The sequence below is a fragment of the Trichechus manatus genome, unplaced genomic scaffold (assembly GCF_000243295.1).
Source record: "Trichechus manatus latirostris isolate Lorelei unplaced genomic scaffold, TriManLat1.0 scaffold00189, whole genome shotgun sequence".
NCBI classification, from domain to species: Eukaryota; Metazoa; Chordata; class Mammalia; order Sirenia; family Trichechidae; genus Trichechus; species Trichechus manatus.
The window spans coordinates 347,055-365,970 of record NW_004444125.1 but is presented as its reverse complement, the minus strand read 5'-3'; the positions used below and the strand labels follow the sequence as shown (position 1 = coordinate 365,970).

The following is an 18,916-nucleotide window of genomic DNA, read 5'->3' as shown; positions in this document are numbered from 1 at the left end:
GGGTTTGGTTTTGTTTGTTTGTTTGAGCTTTCCTCAGTTCATTCAAGCATGATTTTTACATTTTTTACATCCTGTCTTTCTATTTTGATTTTTGACTCACAAATGATAATAAGGATACTAAAACTGGAGTAGCACATCAAAGTTATCTTCACCTTGAGAGAAAGTATAATACTCAAAGGCAACAATTAAAGAATAATCAGTTAAGATATTAAAAAATGGCAAAAGTGAGTGATAAAAATATACACTGCCTAAAGCTTTCACCAGAGAGCATTATATTTTAAAACTGAAGTTTTAGGTAACATTTTTAATTACAATTTTGATTAAGATGGCCCAGGTGTTTCATGAAATATAGAACCACATTAATTTTTCTACCAAACATTAAGTAGACACTGTCCTTCTTCCTCTGCTAATGCGAAGAATACTAGAATTATAAGTTATACTTAAATATTTTTAATTTCATTTCAAGTGCTTTGGAACCTTAATTTTAATCTCTGACACAAAGGAAGAGGACTATCTGAACAAATGTCAGGGTCTTCTTTTTCCTTATGACATTGCAGAGAACTCAGAGATCTTTGTGCTGGGTCTAGGGAATAGTTTTCTTCATTTCCAGCTATTTTATAAGCCTGGACACACTGTTCCGTTTCTTTAATATGTATTTTATGGCTGCTCACTTTGTTACTGTCACTTCTCTTGAATTGGGCTGGGTTATGTTTCTTAGAATACTGCTTCATTTTTTGAGTTGCATATTTAGCTTTCCCAAACACTGGAGTACTTTCTTCATCAGAGGAATGTCTGTCAAGGCAAACACTCTTCTTCATTACAATTTTCTGAGTGGTTTGGACATCAATTTTTCTACCATGATTTAAAGTAGTATTTATTTTATAGTTTTCTCGCAGCACGTGATCTCCTTTCAGAACTTCAGAGTTTCTGGATTCATTTTGTAAATGAATTGTTGGAAGATTCTTTGAAAGATGTGATGGACTAGCAGAACTGCTGTTAGCAATGCGAGGTTCTTTCACCCTAAATAGGGACAAAATTTTCTGGTCAATATCTGGTTGCACTTTATCCTGAGGATATGATGATTTTATACGGATTCGTTCTTTTAAAGGCAAATCTTGAAGCTGTAAATCAGTAATACCAGAAAGTAGATGCTCTTCAGGACTAGACTTCTGAAGATCCCCATCTGATATTTTATTAATGTTTGTGGTCCACCCCTTCGATTCACATGATGAGCGTTCTGAGATATTTTCAAAGCTGTCGGGGATAGCCGTTTCAAATTCTGATTTTAAACTGTGAGAGACAATGTTCTTTGGAATAGCTGGAGAATTACTAAAAGAAGTACTTTCCCAGTCAATGGTGCTCAAGTGTAGATCAGCAATCACAGGTGTATTATGGGATGAGGCATTGGGTTGGCTAGATTCTGAAATTAGAAACTTATTGACAGTTTTAATTTGATGTACAGCCAAAGGTCTTGGAGAAGACATGAACTCATCTTGTAAATCCAAACAGGAAGCATCTTCAGGTAAAAACAAGCTATTCAGTGACTGAGCTATAGATTCCTGCAGTACTTTAGAATCTGGAGAAATATCCAAACATAATTTAGAATCCTGCTTAGGAAAGGTTTCACCTGTAGGTTTTAAATTGATGTATGACTGAAAATTTATTACATCATCTGATTCTGGCAAATCATTTTCTTTAGGCTTAATTTTCATACCTGAAAAAAATAAAAATACAATTAAAATCTATTTATTTTCCTTATGTTGGGTTAAAAATAAACTAAAGTGTGCAGATCAGAAATATTCTATACGAGTAGTGATTTTTTTGTCTCAATGCATTCCTGAAAACTGTGTCATAAAGCTGAATACTGTAAAATATTTTATTTTGGAAACAATATTATAATCGAATTATTTTCATCATCCAGTTCTGGGAAATAAATAAAGCTTATTTATAACTGAAAATGTGCTCTACATAGTAGGTGCCCAATAATTGGTCATTACAATTATTATTGTTAATACCTGGGTAAGTTAGCAGACACAGAGCAGAACTTCTGGCTTTTCAGCTTTAAAAGAAAGTATGTAGAGACACAGAAGCAAGAGTACAATCCTTACCTTTGATTTTATAGAACTTTCAGCAAAATTTAGACAAGACAGATTCAAATACAAGTTGCTTTTTTACAATGTTTCTATGTGTCCTATATAGCTATCAAATCTAATACTTACTTTTCTGTTTTTTTCCTTTAATTTCTAACTTTTGTTTTTGGTAAATAGCAACAATCTCGGGATAGGCTGCTTCAAACAATGATTCTTCTTCTATTGTTTGTAGCATCAATTCTCCATGCTGTTCATCTTCTGTAGCATAATGGTCTAAAAGATTAATAATACAGTAGAGCCTTAATAACAGATTTCAGAAATTCAATTTTTCCTGGTAACTAAGTTTACCAGGTAAAAGAAGTCATCCACACATGGATAACTCACTGCAAATCTTGCTTTACAACCTCTCTATTAAATTAAAATCACTTCAAGTTTATAGTTATTATTAATCGAAGGCTATTTAAAATAATACAGGCAAACTATGAAATTAACCATGGTGCACGTGCTATATCTCTTCTTTATCCTTTATACACGTTTTATACATGTATACAATATTTGCTAAACATATATGGTTAAATTTTTGTCTGAAGTAAACACATACCAGGCTTTTCCCATTCTATTTCAAAGCAATGAACTCCATTTCTGATTCGGCTCTTAACAATTCTGAAAAACAAATTTCATATAATAATGTCTAACTGCATGAATTTGGAGCTTTCCAATCTGTAGACTGAATAATTCAGTATTATTCCACAATCCTCTGGCATCTACTACTGTGTTGAAAGATGTGATATTGGATTGTCACTCTTTTGAAATTTCCCTTTTTTTCCTCTGATACTTCTCCCCAAACTTTTTATGTTGAAAATCTTCAAATCTTTAGAAAAGTTGCAATAGTGCAATGAATACTCATATACCTTTCACCTAGATTCAACAATTGTTAACATTTTCCACAATTGCTTTCTCTCTTTCCATATATACTTTTGTTCTCAAACCAACTGAAAATTAATTACAGACATGTCTCATGACACATCACCCCTAAATATTGCAGCCAATCTACGCACAGTTTTCTTCTACACTGCCAGGATACAACTATCACTCTTAGGAAACTCAATGCTGATACAATACTATTACCTAATATACAACCCATATTCAAATTTTCTCAATTGTCCTAAAAATGTCCTTTATGGCCAGAATTCAATCAGGATCACAATATATTAATTGTGAAGTCTCTTTAATCTCTTTTAATTCCCCAAATTTTCTAATGGTTTGTCTTTTGTGACACCCCATTTTTTAAGAGTCCAGGACGGTCGTTCTGCAGAATGTTCCCCACTCTGGATTCATCTGATTATTTTCTCATTAGATTCAGAAATATTTTAGAATGATGGGGTGTCTTTCTCAGTGTACTATATCAGGAGGCATATGAAATCAGTTTATCATCTTATTATTGGCCATTCATTATTTAAACAGGTGATATCCACTGGATGTCTCTACTTTTGAAGGTATCATTTTTCTTTTGTAATTAAGAAGTGATACTTGAGACTGTGTTGATGATGTCCACTTGATTTCTCTACGTTTGAAGGACCATTTTTACTTTGTAATTCATCTGTTGAGTGATACTTGGGACTGTATAACAATTCTTTTTCTCTAGCAGTTTTTCACCCAATAGTTTTAACATCCATTGTTGATTCTTGCCTGATCAGTTTGGGAATTTTTAAGATTTTCCTTTTATTCTTGATATCTACAATATGTCTGGGTGTGGATATATTTTATTGTGCTTATACTAGGAATATAATTTGATCTGAGAACTTTCTCAAATTTTGGAAAATTCTCGGATGTTGTCTCTTGAAAAATTACTTCTCCACCCTTCTTCCTATTAGCTTTTAGAAATATACTGGGAGCTCTCAAACTACTCTTTAAGTATTTTTTATCTGTACCTCTATGCTGTCTTCAGTGTGCCTTTATTAATAAACCCACCAAACCCATTACCATCGAGTCGATTCTGACTCATAGCGACCCTAGAGGACAGACAACTGCCCCAGAAGGTTTCCAAGGCTGTAATCTTTACAGAAGGAGACCTGGTGGCGCAACGGTTAAGCGTTCGACTGCTAACTGAAAGGTTGGTGATTCGAATCCACTAGCCGCTCCACGGGAGAAAGATGTGGCAGTCTGCTTCTGCAAAGATTAAAGCCTTGGAAACACTATGATATAACTGTACTCTGTCCTATAGGGTCACTATGAGTCAGAATTGACTCAACAGCAATGGGTTTTTGGTAATCTTTATGGAAGTAGACTGCCACATCTTTCTCCTACACAGCAGCTAGTGGGTTCGAAAAGGCAACATTTTGGCTAGCAGCCGAGTGCGTAACCACTGTGCCACCAGGGCTCCTTGACTTTATTAATACTGTCTTCCAATTTATAAATTCTTCTTGACCAAGTTCAGCCTCCAGTCCCATCTACTGCTTTTCATTTCAACAATTATTTTTCTTAAGATTTCTAATAATTCACTTTTTATATCCATCTATTTTAAAGCACTTCTACCCACTTTTATTTCACAATTTCATCTTTGTTTCTTATGGAGATATATCTTCATTAATTTCATTAAACATCCTAACATTCTGAGAAGCCAACAGGAAAAAATCATCAGAGTGTTTTATAAAATTAATCTAAAATGAATTCATATTCCAGTTGTAAATTTCTTTAAGTAGCGTATTTCTTAATGTTATTTTTAATTTTTTCTATCCTTTTCTCTTTGATCTCTGTCCTTACCTATATCTCTCCAGTACTTTTTGAGTAATTTTCAGTAGACTTTCCAGGCCTCAAGAAGCATTTGACTACAGTTTTTTATCCCCTACTAAAGCCTCCTTATAGAAACAGGGATTCTACCCCAGCAACTGAATTTTAAGCCATAAGCCTGCCAGATCGACATCCTGCACTTTTGATCTGTTTTTCGTTTACCCTAAAGGACTTACCTCCTGGATGATACTGCTGCTCCCAGATCTAGGGCTCTCCAAGTCTTATTTCAGTCCCTCCATTCACTTACAATTTTTGGTGTCTTTTCTTGTCCAATGAAATGGCTAGTTTGTTAAACCTAGTTATATCTTTCTATATTTTTTTCTATAATATCTCATTACTATGCTTTTTAAGCAGAAACATGTCATCTTGAGTGTAAGCCCTGAAGAAGTTTTCAATATTCTGGTAGACCTTTTCTTCATTTTTATAAAACAAAGAGCAATATACCTATTATTAAGATATTAAGAATAATATTTTTGCTTGTAAGATATTCAAATGAAAACACAGAGACTTCTTTATACAACTCTTTGTTATATTACCGAATTGGCTGTAGTTGATTACAGTTTCTTCTACCAAGTTTTCTTTCCATCATGTCATAGTGGGTCAAAAGCACCAATAATTTCTCACATGCATAGTGATTGGGCCACTCCATTTTTTCAAAGGTAAATCTCTGTAAGTATAATAAAAATAAAGTAAGATTTTGTTGTTACCTCTTGGAGACAAACAGAACTCTTAGATGATATAATTTTTTTTCCTGCAGAATTAACACTGTTAGAGTAGTATCAATGGGGATATTATCAGAAAGAACACTGAGTCTCCTAAGGAGGGAATGTTATGTAATAATTGTGAGGACTCTTGGTTTGAATCCCAGTCTGATATTTCCTAGATGTTGGATAAATTACTTAATCATTCTTAGCCTCAGTTCTTCCATCTGTAAAACAGAAATAATAAATAATAATAAAATCTTTACAGATTATGAGGATGAGATGAAATGAGATTACGTGTAATATATTCAATAGCAAATTTTAAGTGTCCAATACATATTGACTATCATTGTTACCGATAAGCAACAAGCAATTGAAATTTATTAAGCTACTCTATGCCCCCAGCCACTACATTGGGGGCTATATACATAATCTTATTCAATCCTCATGGTAACATCATGAGATAAGAAATATTATTTCTACTTTGAGGATAAGAGATATCCAGTTAGTAAGTAAGACTGCCCAAGTTTAAACTTAGGTCACTGATTACAAATCCCAACGCCCTTGTAAACTACACTGTTTTCCGTAGTCATATACCTGATCTTTGACATTCTCTGGTTATTAACCCCTCTCCTTGTCACATATCCCTGGTTACCATATATCTGAACATGGTATTTAAAGTGTCTTCTAAAGAACAGTGTAACTGTGGTTTGTCTTACTGTCTGCAAAGTATGGCTACTGTGTGGCAAAGGAGTGAGGATTAGCAATAAATCTTGAAAAATACATGGGCAGTAAACAGCTGCATGTTTCAAACCTCCTCGCAGACCAATCAAAGTGAACATCCCTCCCAATCTTCCCAGTATCTAACTTTGAAAAGTAAAAATTTATTTTCACATACCTGAAACAATAATAAATCAGGTCTTTGGTACCTGATTACCTTCAGCAATCTGTCCTTGTTCGAAAGGAATTCTTGAATAACCTGGTAAGAGACAAGAAAATAAGGATTGAGACTTTAAACTTTTTAAACAAGTTTCTGAAATAAACACACAGTTGAATTATTGGTTATTACCTCATGGAATGGGAATCCCTCACAACTGCAAGCTTTTCTGAAAACAAATGACATACCTATTATCAATAAAATCAGGCAATTTTAGACAGACTCTAAAATCATCTCATCTCACCTCCTCCCATCTAACAAAGAATGTCCTTGTATAGTATCCCAAATAGTCACCAGGCTTTTCCTTGAATAACTCTGGAATAACTACTTTCTGAGATAATCTAATTTTTGAACAAAATCTAGAACAGGATTTTGTAAAACATTTTACTAAACTAGACGTGGGAAAAACTTATGTGGAAATAATTCAACCACAGGTGTATAAAATAGATCATGCTAGAACAAAACGGGTCTTAAAAAAACTTACTTCTTAATATTGTTCTCTACTGCATTTAGTTGTCTATCACGTTCTGTATGGTGCCACTCACACGGACAGCAGTATTCATAATCATGTGGTTCACAATATCTATCACTCTTACATAATTTGCATCCATTACGTTCATGATCCTTAGGTGAACCTTTATGGAGACAAAAAGAACTACAATTTCTAACGTTTTTTAGAATCACCTTCCGCAGACATTTTTTTTTTGGCCTTTATCCAAATTTTCAAAAAAATAATACTGCCTAGCACAGTACCTCGCAAATAGAGGGCTTCTAATACATTTTGGTTGAATAGAGTAATGTACACCATGGTAATTCTTGGGATAAAGTGGATCTTGAGCTATTACTATACCATGACACTTATTGTTTTTTGTTTGGGTAAATTACTCTTCTGTCTGAAAGTGTTAATTTGAACTTAATAAAAAATGGAAACCTTTGTGGCTTATGTGGTAGCTACATGCAAAAAATATAGGATGTAATTATTACTATAAAAAGATTATTTATTTAATAGAATAATTCATAAAATTGTTTCTCTACAAGAATATAGCAATTAATTACCTTTGTAGTATCTAGCTTGCGGTTGCCTGTACAGTTATTTTTAAACTATACTTGGAACAGGAATAAATTATGACTGTAGCACTGATGTGGGGCACTAGTTCACTTTAAAAGGACAGTACTAACTTCAGCATTGTTTTGAGAATATGGAAAAGCATACATACTTGATATGACCTAAAACTGTTATTTATAAGGTATCAAAAAACTACAGGATAGCATCCAATTTATATAAACATTTATTTTCTTCTACGATTTCATCTGTCATTTAACAATGTTAATGAAAACATATTCAAAGATACAGAAGAATTTCTTTTAAAGGATGAGCTAACATGATCTAATTTCTTCTGTGAGTGAAAGGCCTTTTGTTCCCAAAACTAACAAGAGAGCTCAAGCTATTTTCAAAAATGTAGTAGAAATCAGTATAAATTCCCTATCTTCATACACAATAAAAATACATTATAGGACAACTAAGAATCATTTAAGTATATTAATATAAATCACTGATATAAAAACAAATGGTTTCAGTTCCACTTTACTGAGACATATCAGTCTAATATTTTCTATTCTTAAAATGGATTTCTATATTGAAAACCGATGATAGTTTTAAGATCTAAGTACTTTAGTATCATAATTTGAAACTACTTATCCTATTTCTTTTTATCATTTACACCACATTATTTCATTCAATAAACATTTATTGAATGCCTACTATGTGTAAGACACTTTGTCAGATGTATGTGACACAATTTATAACTCCAAAAAATTTTCAATTTAGTGGGGAAGACAATGTAAAAGGCTTCAAAGTGCTATTGATAGAGGCAGATACAAAGCATGATAAGAACAGGACTAAAAATGTGGTTATCAGGCATTAATATTCTGGAGGTAACATTTCCCATGTTTGCTTACCTGGATGGGAACACACAGAGCAATGAGGCAGTTTTTTAACAACTTGTGTTTGTGGATCAGAGTAGCAAGATTTTTCATTCCACTGATTAAACCTTTAAAAGAGAATAGTTTTAAGAAGAAAAAAACAAATACCAAGGTCACAAAAATTCCATGTTCTCAAACGTCAGGGTCTTCTGTTCCCTTTCACCTGCCTACTTATCCTCCAGTAGAAGATAAAGTTGCTGGCCCAACTTTCCTTGGGAGCATACTCAGTCTATGTGCTACAAATTGTAAATACATAAAAATTATACATATTCTTTAAAGTTTTTTTTTTTTTTTTTAAAGAATCTTAAATTAGGCAGCAATATGCAGGAAGAATAATTTGTATATCTTTTTTTGATCTCTTCTCTGTGTGCCAGAGTATAAAACAAACAGAATCATGTTTGTGAACATTTTTCTACATCAAAAACAAGGGTAAAGGATAAGGTACAAGACTAAATAAAACATTACTTAGATGTTTTATTTAAATGGGTAAAAACTGTTTAAAAAAATCTAGATAATTTAAAATGATAATTTTCTTTATCTTTTATGTATAATATCACTTGTTTAATGAAAAGATTTTAAGAAAAATGTATATTACTGCTAAGACTTCTATAAAAGTTTACTTTTGACTAAAGTTCCAGATTAACATAAAACCACCAAGGGGACTAAAAATCAGAGAAACCAGTTGCCACTGAGTCGATGAGGCTTACGGTGATGCTATGTGTGTCAAGAGTAGAACTGTACTCGTTAGCGTTTTAAATGGCTGATTTTTTGGAAATAGATCACCAGGCCTTTCTTCCAAGGCACCTCTGGGTGGAATCGAACCTCTAAACTTTGGGTTAGTAGCTGGGCGTGGTAACTGCACCAACCAGGGACTCCTGCCAAAGGGGTAAACCAAAACCAAACTGTTGCCGTTGAGTCGATTCTGACTCACAGCGACCCTATAGGAAGATCAGAATCACCCACTAGGGTTTCCAAGGAGCAGCTGGTGGATTGGAACTGCTGATCTTTTGGTTAGCAGCTGAACTCTTACTCACTGTGCCACCAGGGCTCCATACCAAGGGAATAGTTAGGTATTAAAAATAAAATGTAAGTGTTCTGAACTATGTTCCTCTATTTATGGAAGTTTTAATAAAAAAATCTAACATCTCAGGTCACTATACTGTGTTTTTATGCAAATAACGCACACCTTCTATGTTTGCCAACCAAGCCCTCCCCCCACCCAAGAGGTATTTTCCTAAGTGCCACTATGCCAATTTTTTTACATGTGGCTGTAAGAAAAAAAAATTGGCACAGTACACTTACGAAAATACATCACGGGAGGAAGAGTGCAGTTGGCAAACACAGAAGGTGTGTATTACTTGCATACAAATATGGTATAGCATCTGTACTTCTAGTAATTATTGAACTTTTGGAATTTCTAACTCATTTGGTACAAAGGCCAAGTATAATCTTGCTAAAAATTAGCAATAATTTCTGCTGGATAAATAATAGTTTCCAAATTATAAATAACTAGGGAGAAAATCAGTCTAAATTAATGAAAATTAGAATTATACGTAATTTTAAAAAGAAATGTAATTTTGTCATTTTAAAGTGTTGTCATGGACTGAACTGTTTCCCAAAAGTATGTATCAACCTGGCTAGGCCAGTACTGTGTAGTTGTGCTCTATTTTGTGATCTGATGTACTTTTTCTATGTGTTGTAAATCCTAGGGAATGGTTAAATAAAGTGTGGTATGTCCATTCAGTGAAAGATTATGCAGGTGAAGGAAGGAATGAGGTATCTCTCCATGTAATGCTAGGTAAAAATGTCTAAGATGCATTACTGTGTGTAAAACAAAAATTAATAGCTTATAGTATGATCTAGACTGGTAAATGAAATAACAGTTACAATGTTATTTAACTACTCTGCCTGTGGTTAATGAAGTGAGATTAGTTTATGTTAAAGAGGATTAGGGTGGGATGCAACACCCTTACTCAGGTCACAGCCCTGAGATGTAAGGACAGTTTCCTAGGGGTGTGGCCTGTACCACCTTTTATCTTACAAAACATAAATGGAGAGAGAAGCAAGCAAAGATGTGGACCTCATGCCACCAAGAAAGAAGCACTGGGAGTGGAGTGTGTCCTTTGGACCCAGGGTCCCTGAACTGAGAAGCTCCTAGACCAGAGAAGACTAATGACAAGGACCTTCCCACAGAACTGACTTCCCCAGGAGCTGACACCTGAATTCAGACTTCTAGTCTCCTAGACTGTGAAAGAACAATTTTTTGTTTGTTAAAGCCATCCACTTGTGGTATTTCTGTTGTAGCAGCATTAGATAACTAAGTGCTAAGACATTTAATAAAATGTTGTCAAAAGTACATATTTATAGGATCTGTTTTAACAAGAATGGTTTGTAGTCAATTAGCATATCTGCTTGCTATTCTCTTTTATATTATTCTTCACAATTCCCAAATGATTTCTTTATTCCAGCTGTATGCTTAAGTATGCCTTTTCTTTCTTGCTTTGGCACAGTTATCACTGATGTCAATAATGGATTTACTGGAGTCTTAGATCTATCAGTAGTTTTATGGGTGAAAGAAAACATTTTAGGTAAGAGTACAGTGATCCGAAATGCTTTTCACGGCCATTCCTTCTTCATTTCTACCACTTATCATCGTTTTGCAGGCACTCACCATCTCAAACCTATTAGAGACCAAGGCAGTTTTCAGACCCCCAGCATCCTAAGTCTTTTCCTTCTTATTTTTTCTATACCTTACCATCATCAATATTAATTTTATAAAACACGGCTCTCATCAAGTAAATATAATTCATATTTTTTAGATAGTAAATAGCATAGTTTCTAAATTTCAACATAATCTATATCTTCATCTTTAACTCTCAAATTGTAGAGTCTAAATTATTATTTCATTATCTAATATATACTTACAGAACAAAGGGCAGTCAAGTAAAAATTTTGATCAAGTGTTGCTTATTATTAAACATCTTCAATGTGACACAGGTATTTCATTTACATAAAATAAATACAACATCAAAGTATGAAATACGAAATTACTTTAATGCCATGTTTATCTTTACTTGGTTTTAAAATAGTTTGAAGCACGCTGTGGCAAAACGCCTGAGGTTAAAAATAAATGCATTTGATATCATACTAATTTTGTTTGTAGTGACCTAATGATATTAAAAAATACAGTATGGCTTAGAGCATATATTCTCATCCTTTCTTTGGAAAGCTTTAGAATAAATGAAAATAAATGATTTTAAATGAAAACATACATTAGTTTAATATATAAAATTGTATTTCGGAAAACAACCCTTTTTGTCACAAGAAAAAGTAATTTTTAGTTACCTCTGCAGTAAACTTTGCCCTCTCAAAGTCTGTATAAGTTTTAATGCTTGCTCTTTTCCAACTCCAGGGACTCCCTTTCAGAATGTGGGGGAAAAAAAAATTCAAATGTTATTCACTAGGGAATTGTTAAATAAAGTGTGGTATAGCCATTCAATGAAAGATTATGCCCCTGAAGAAAAGAATGAGGTATCTGTGTAATGCTAGGTAACAATGTCCAAGATGCGCTACTATGTATAAAACAAAAATTAAGAGGATAACTTATAGTATGATCTAGATTGGTAAATAATAGTTGTAATGTTATTCTATGTAAACAAAAAAGTAAACAAAATACCACTTACAGTATTCATTTTAGGGGAGGGAGGGATGGAATTTTAGAGGGATTTTATGCTAATTATTTGGTAGGATTTTAACTTTACATAACTCTGTTATGTTTGTAATCAGGAAAAAGTTCATTTAATTACATGAGCATTTAATATTTAAAGACATGGACACATTAACTCTTAAAGCAAAAAAATTAAGAAAATTAAAGTAAGTCAAGTTTCTAATGCAAAAAATAAACATATATTCACATGGCAATTTCTGGTTTACATAGAGTCTTCCAGTTCCTATAAAATTTATGAACTTGTCCTTATGAGCACGGCTACTATTAAGCCAGAATGCAACCATACAGATACACCAGTGTTAAACTACTTTCCAACTGGTTAGTAAACAGTCACTGTTCACACATTTCCGATGCCTGCGTGCACAGGTGATCTCCCCAGTAACCTAAATCCACCATTCCAACCTACCTTTGCTCAGGATCCAGCTACAAAAAAGGTAGCACGTGGCACAGCAGCGGGCATGCAAAACCCTGCTCTATCTCTACAGCTTATGTCTGTACCAGCTGTTAAATGTTTTGAATATCATCCTTCTTATAATAGCATTTAGTTGTATCTTAAAATTTTTGAAGGCAAATTATGTTAGTACATACTCTTAAAAATATTTAAGTAGAATAATGTAAAAAAAGAGCAGTTTTGGTTACATAGGATACAAACGGTCAAAACAGCTGAGGGTAATGTACAATGTCAGTGCCACTGTAGTTAAAGTTTTCTGTCAGTTCAAGATGGTAAAATTTTCTTAAATTTAACACTGAGCTGTTTCTAGATTTTAATTTTCATACAATTACATATGGGAGACAGTGGTCTTCTATTTCAGAATGAGAATTACAATAAAATAATTATTTTTGAGCTATTTAAAAGTTCCTTGTATTTCCTTTTCCTATTAATTAAAAATAATTAATTTCTGTATTTGACCACTGATAGAAATTAGGGTTAATAATTTTACTATCCTACAATTTCTTCCTTTCTCCTAAGCTCAGGTGAAAAAAAAAATGTCATTCTTCTTTAGACTTTTCTTGGGGACAAAGGTACAATGAGGTATTTGGTAAGTGAGGCATTTGGTAAGTAAGGTACAGAGATAATCAACAGGAGCTAATGATGGGACTGCATAGGAAGAGCTACAATACCAGTCATTTCATATTTTTAAACATCATATTTTAAAAAATGGTGTTATCCTCATAACTCTTAATTCATTACTCACCTAGTACGCCTATTTGTTACAGAGTACAATATTGTGCACCTTAAGATATAAATAAAATGTTTTCATGAACAAAAGTCTGCAGTACTGAGAGACACAGAAGGATAAATGGCTTACTCCAATAATCATGTTACCTAGAAACAGTAATAATTACACTAGCATGTGTGTAACTGGAATGCTATAATGGGGAATGAAAACTAAAAAAGAGAAAAAAAGAGATAGAAACTAACACTGATATAAGAAAAGATTAATCCCTACATTTCTTTAAAAGCACAGTCACCTTTAAATGTGAATCTCTTATATTAACCGAGAGGACTGAGATGCAAGCTGTGGTACTACTTACTATTCTATGCTAGTTTATACCATAAAACGTCACAATGAGTCAGCTTTCTAATGCCTTTTCAAATGCTGATTATTTTAGTTTTTGAGTAGTTTATTATACCTAAAATTATATTTTAAATTAGATTCTTAACCATACAACCATATTATATTCATATCTAGACAGTATGTACAGTACTAAAAGACACACTCTGAATAGTAAATGAACATGACAATTTCAGTGTACCTTTGGAAGATAATCACAGCCAAGTAGTACTGCCAGCCCAACCAGAGCTTCTCTGTCCAAACCTAGTTCACTCTTGATAGACGACATCGTGTAACAGTCAACATGTGGGTCCTAAAAGAAAAAAACAGATTTAGTTTACTCTGCAAAAAGTAAACATGATACATTAAATGAAGAGTAATCTGTCACAGTTATCTCTAAATGTTTAATTATTCCTAAAAACTTAAGAAAATTATCCTGATCACCAGAATCTATAAAGACGAATACTTCACTATCTGGAAATAAAGTTATAGTTTCAAAAACAATTAAAAAAATACAGAAGTCAATGTTTTCTTCTCTAATGCTGTGCTTTTTGCGTCTAAAAAAGTACATCTTCACTTTACAAAATTCAATATTGTAAAATATAAATTGTAGAAAGTAAATATCCCCTGTAATTACATCACCTAAAGTTAAACTATTGTTAGCAGCTTGGTCCATATTCTTCTGAAAATATCTTCCTTTGACACATATATAGTAATACTTATTATCAATCATATTTTTAAGTATCCAACTGCCGTCGAGTCAATTCCAACTCACAGTGACCCTACAGACAGAGTAGAACTCCCCATAGGGTTTCTAGGGCTGTAAATGTTTCGGGAAGTAGACAGCCACATTTTTCTCCCATAGACTGGCTAGTTGGTTTAAACCACCGATCTTTTGGTTAGCAGCTGAGAGCTTTAACCACCGCGCCACCACGGCTCCATTTTTAAGTATAAATAGGATAATATAAAAGTACTATTTTGCAATTTTTTTTTGCTAATATGTCTGGTTATCAATATCAATAATACATATCTTTTTAATGATTGCTTATTATTACATTATTTGGACTCTGAGACCGTGTTTCTCAAAATGCCAACACCGTCAGCATTTTAGGAGGCGTAACATAATTGTCTTGCAAGACGTTTAGCTTGTCTGCCCCAACTTACCAAAGGTCTGTAGCCTCCCTTCCCCATCCCTGAATTGTTATAACCAAACTGCCCCCGGCAATACCTTCCTGGCTGAGAATAACCAAAGTATTTAACCATCTTAGTAATTACTATGTTACAAGGAACATTGTCGTACATCTCTCTCTGCATATTTGGAGGGTGATTTTGAGGATAAGTTACTAAAAGTGGAAATTCTGGGTCAAAACAATACATTTCATATGTAATTTTGTGATGTACTATTGAAATTGATATAGAATTAAACCATGTGAAACAAGTCATGAGCTTAGGAGAGAAATTCACATTTCAAAGAGATGAACCATGTGGCAATCATGTTTTTAGTAACAGTAAACATTTACACAGTGTTTTAGTTATCTAGTGGTGCTATAACAGAAATACCACAAGTGGAAGGCTTTAACGAACAGAAATTTATCCTCACAGTTATGAGGCTAGAAGTTCAAATTCAAGGTTTCAACTCAACAGGGAGGCTTTATATCTCTGTTGGCTATGGGGGAAGGTCCTCGTCTCCTTTCAACATCTGTGGGCCTGGCATTCCTTGGAGATTTCCATGTGTCTTGGCATCATCGAAGCCCTGGGTCTAGGAGGTTCTCAGCCTAAGGACCCTAGGTCCAAAGGATGTGCTCTGCTCCCAGCTCCTCTTTCTTAGGGGTAGTGAGGTCCCTCCTCTCTCTGCTTGCTTCTCTCTCCTTTTACCTCTTGTAAGATAGAAGGTGTGACTCAAGCAAGGGTCTGACTTGAGTAAGGGTCCCTCTTGTAAGGCTGTGACTCAAGATACATCCCACACTGATGCATCATTAACGTTTAGAAGTGAAGGATTTACAACACACCACAAAATGGAGGACAAATACATCAGATCACAAAATAGAGGAAAACCACACGATACTGGGAATCACAGCCTAGCCAAGTTGACACTTATTTTTGGGGGGACATAATTCAATCCATGACACTTACTAATAGCTATGTGCCAACCATTACACTAAGTTCTTTACATGCACTATTTGATTTAATCATTTAAGAATCCTTTCAAAAAAGGTAACCTGTAAAAACAAATGCTGAAAAAGAGAAAGAAAAAAATACCTTTGTATTCATAGTGAAATTCCTGTAGACAGTCTGTGCCCCATAAAGGAAAGCATCTCCATCATTGGTGAGGCAGCCATCTACATAACCATTAGCATTGAGGTAAGCACACATGGCTTCAGCTTCTCCAGCAGCTTGAACCCATGGAATGCCTAAGCATTCCAGCATATCAAGGCACTGCAAAGAAAAAGTAGGTGCAAGAAACCTAACAATGATTTTACTGCTAATTTCTTTAGTGTTTAACCTACTTCTATGTTATAACTAATAGAGGCTATTTAGGTGTTTTAAAAATTATGGTATTTCAGAAACAATGGGAAATTTGAACATTGAATTTGATGGCATTAAGGAATGATTGTTAAAACTTCAGGTGTGATAATAAAAATTGTATCGTGGTTATATATTTTTTATTTTTTAAAGAGTCATTATCTTTTAGAGAAAGGTACTGAAATATTCACAATGAAACGATACGATGTCTGGGGTTTGCTTCAAAATAATGTGGGAATAGGGGTGTGGATAGAGATATGGATGAAACAAGATTGGCCATGAGTTGATAATGGTGTAAACATGGTGATCGGTTGCTTTAGTATTGATTTAAATTTTTCTATAATAAAAAGTTTAAAAATGTTTAATGTCAATTAAAAAGTAATCTATGCTCAATTTTGTTTTGTTAAATGCAAGTATCTTCAAATTCTGGAACTATCTTTAAATAATTAATCACACTAAGATTTACATTTGTAAAACTACAATAATTTTTCTTACATGATGCTTAGTCGAATAAGAGCTCTTCTAAAGAAGATGCTCTTATATAATTTTGGCTTGAGGCTTTAAGTTCTCTTTTTTCCTCATCTTGCCTCCCCCTGTATAATGTTAAGCTCTCATGTTGTGGGAAACCACAATAGGGGTCAGTTGTTGATGTACTCTTAGCAAGTCAAATGTCTATACAGAATGATTATACCATTTTGCTAATACATAAGTAATCCACTGTGATTCTGAGGGTTAGCCCAGCTGAGTAGTTTGTAGTTTATTTAGCTATATAGCCTAGTGCATTCTTTCTTGTCATATATGATTCCTTTTGTAATGAGGAATACTGGGTATAGTGAGAAAAGGAAGCTTTTTACTTGTAGTTTCTAGAGACTGATAGAACAAATATTATCTCTTTTTTTTGACTAATTGCTTGCATGCTCACGAAAACCCCCGCCAGATGTTGCCCAAAGTGGACAGGGTTCAAAAAGACAAAGCAATATGTTGAAAAAAGGTACTTTTCAGGACTCTGGCTGGATGACTGTAGGGAGACAGTTTTGCTATAGGTGAACTACCTGGCTTTTATTGCAACACCATAGTTGCTTCTACCTTACCTTTAGATGGGAAAAATTCTTTCATAATAAACAAAAGAGTTTGAAAGTTATTTCAGTTGCTTGTTCCATTTGTCATTCCAACTCTTCTCAAAGAAACAGCACAAAATTTGTGATGAGACTGGTTACAATTTTCCCTCCTCTAAGTCTGTACAGGGTCACTATGAGTCGGAATTGACTTCATGGCAATGGGTTTTTAAGTCTGTATTGTGGAGGAGAACTAATTTGTGCTTTTCATGATTACACTTAAAAGATGTCAGTGGATTAGAAGAAAGTAGGACTTAGTAATTAAGGGTTCTGAAATATGCAAATGAGCAATGGTTGGGCAATACTAAATCCACACAAAATGCCTAAGAACACCACAATCAATGCAAGAAAGGAATAGGAATGAACTAATTTTCTCAAGAAAACATGGACTTTTTTTTTGTTTTATACAGGGTATTTAGTATCCTAAGTATGGTAAACTATGGATATTTCCAGGAACTTATTATACAAGAAATATAGAATGCAGTACAGATATTTTCTTGGCCAACTACTGATAGTCATTAAGGTTGAATACTAATTAATAAAAAACAATTTAAAAAACTCACATAATAACAATAGATAAAATTTCAAGAGAGAAAAAAAATGCAAAATCTTTAAAAAATATGCGATTTTTAGCCAAAATTAAAAAGACAGGGAAAAGAATTAAAAGCAAATGTGATAAAAAGTTTGTACTTAAGGAACTTGAATCAAAGAAAAACTTAAAACCTCAAGAGATAATGTGGTGAAAGGACACAATGGTTATTTCCTAAAGAGGGACTAAAACTAGGTTAAATATTCAACCCAATCAATAAAAGACAAGAAGTATGTATTAAACAAAATATCTTTGATTTTGCATGTTAAATGTGCAAAAATAAACCTCCTAATACAATGTTCCCTGTGGGTGCACTGAAATTGCTTATATTTGTACTGGTAGAAAGTAATTTGGCAAGAGCTACACAATCACGCCTAAACTTTGGCTTCTCAATCCCACTTTAGGTAACTTTATTTTAAAATCATAAATCACAAGAAAAAGCTATGTGCACAAAAATGTTCATCATAGTTTCATGTATAAGAGTGAAAAAATGAAAAGCAAGCAATATATACAATCATGGGGAATGATTAACAACTTCATATATGTAGTACAATCACTATAAGTTATAATTTTGAATCGAATGACATAATAAAGAAATATGGGTATATGTTAAGTGAAAAACCTAAGATAAAAATTATTTGTACACTATTATGACAAGTCTTTAAAAATATATACATTTGCAAAGAGACAAAATAATAGTAACTTCCTTTTGTTTTAATTATATTTTATTATAAGTGATGTCTCCTCTTAACTTTTATAAAAATAAATAATAATTGTTTTATAAGTAACATATACATATAAAAAAACAAAAAAACCAAACCCATTGTCATTGAGTCTATTCCAACTCATAGTGACCCTGCAGGACAGAGTAGACCTGCCCCATAAGGTTTCCAAGGAGCGGCTGG

General features: G+C 33.5%; 1 protein-coding gene across 1 annotated transcript in view; it reads right to left on the bottom strand.

The window, feature by feature from the left end:
• Positions 1–263: 263 nt before the first annotated feature.
• The window catches only part of GEN1 (GEN1 Holliday junction 5' flap endonuclease), a 21,115-nt gene continuing 2,462 nt past the window's right edge, over positions 264–18,916 (bottom strand). Inside the window, exons 3-13 of the mRNA XM_004387573.2 lie at positions 16,044–16,220; positions 13,987–14,097; positions 11,847–11,920; positions 8,478–8,569; positions 7,003–7,153; positions 6,651–6,687; positions 6,480–6,560; positions 5,417–5,547; positions 2,692–2,753; positions 2,220–2,363; positions 264–1,714 (exon numbers count right to left, since the gene is read on the bottom strand). Of these exons, the coding sequence (XP_004387630.1) occupies positions 462–1,714; positions 2,220–2,363; positions 2,692–2,753; positions 5,417–5,547; positions 6,480–6,560; positions 6,651–6,687; positions 7,003–7,153; positions 8,478–8,569; positions 11,847–11,920; positions 13,987–14,097; positions 16,044–16,220 (2,313 nt within the window). The 3' untranslated portion in view covers positions 264–461. The remainder of the gene's footprint in view (positions 1,715–2,219; positions 2,364–2,691; positions 2,754–5,416; positions 5,548–6,479; positions 6,561–6,650; positions 6,688–7,002; positions 7,154–8,477; positions 8,570–11,846; positions 11,921–13,986; positions 14,098–16,043; positions 16,221–18,916) is intronic.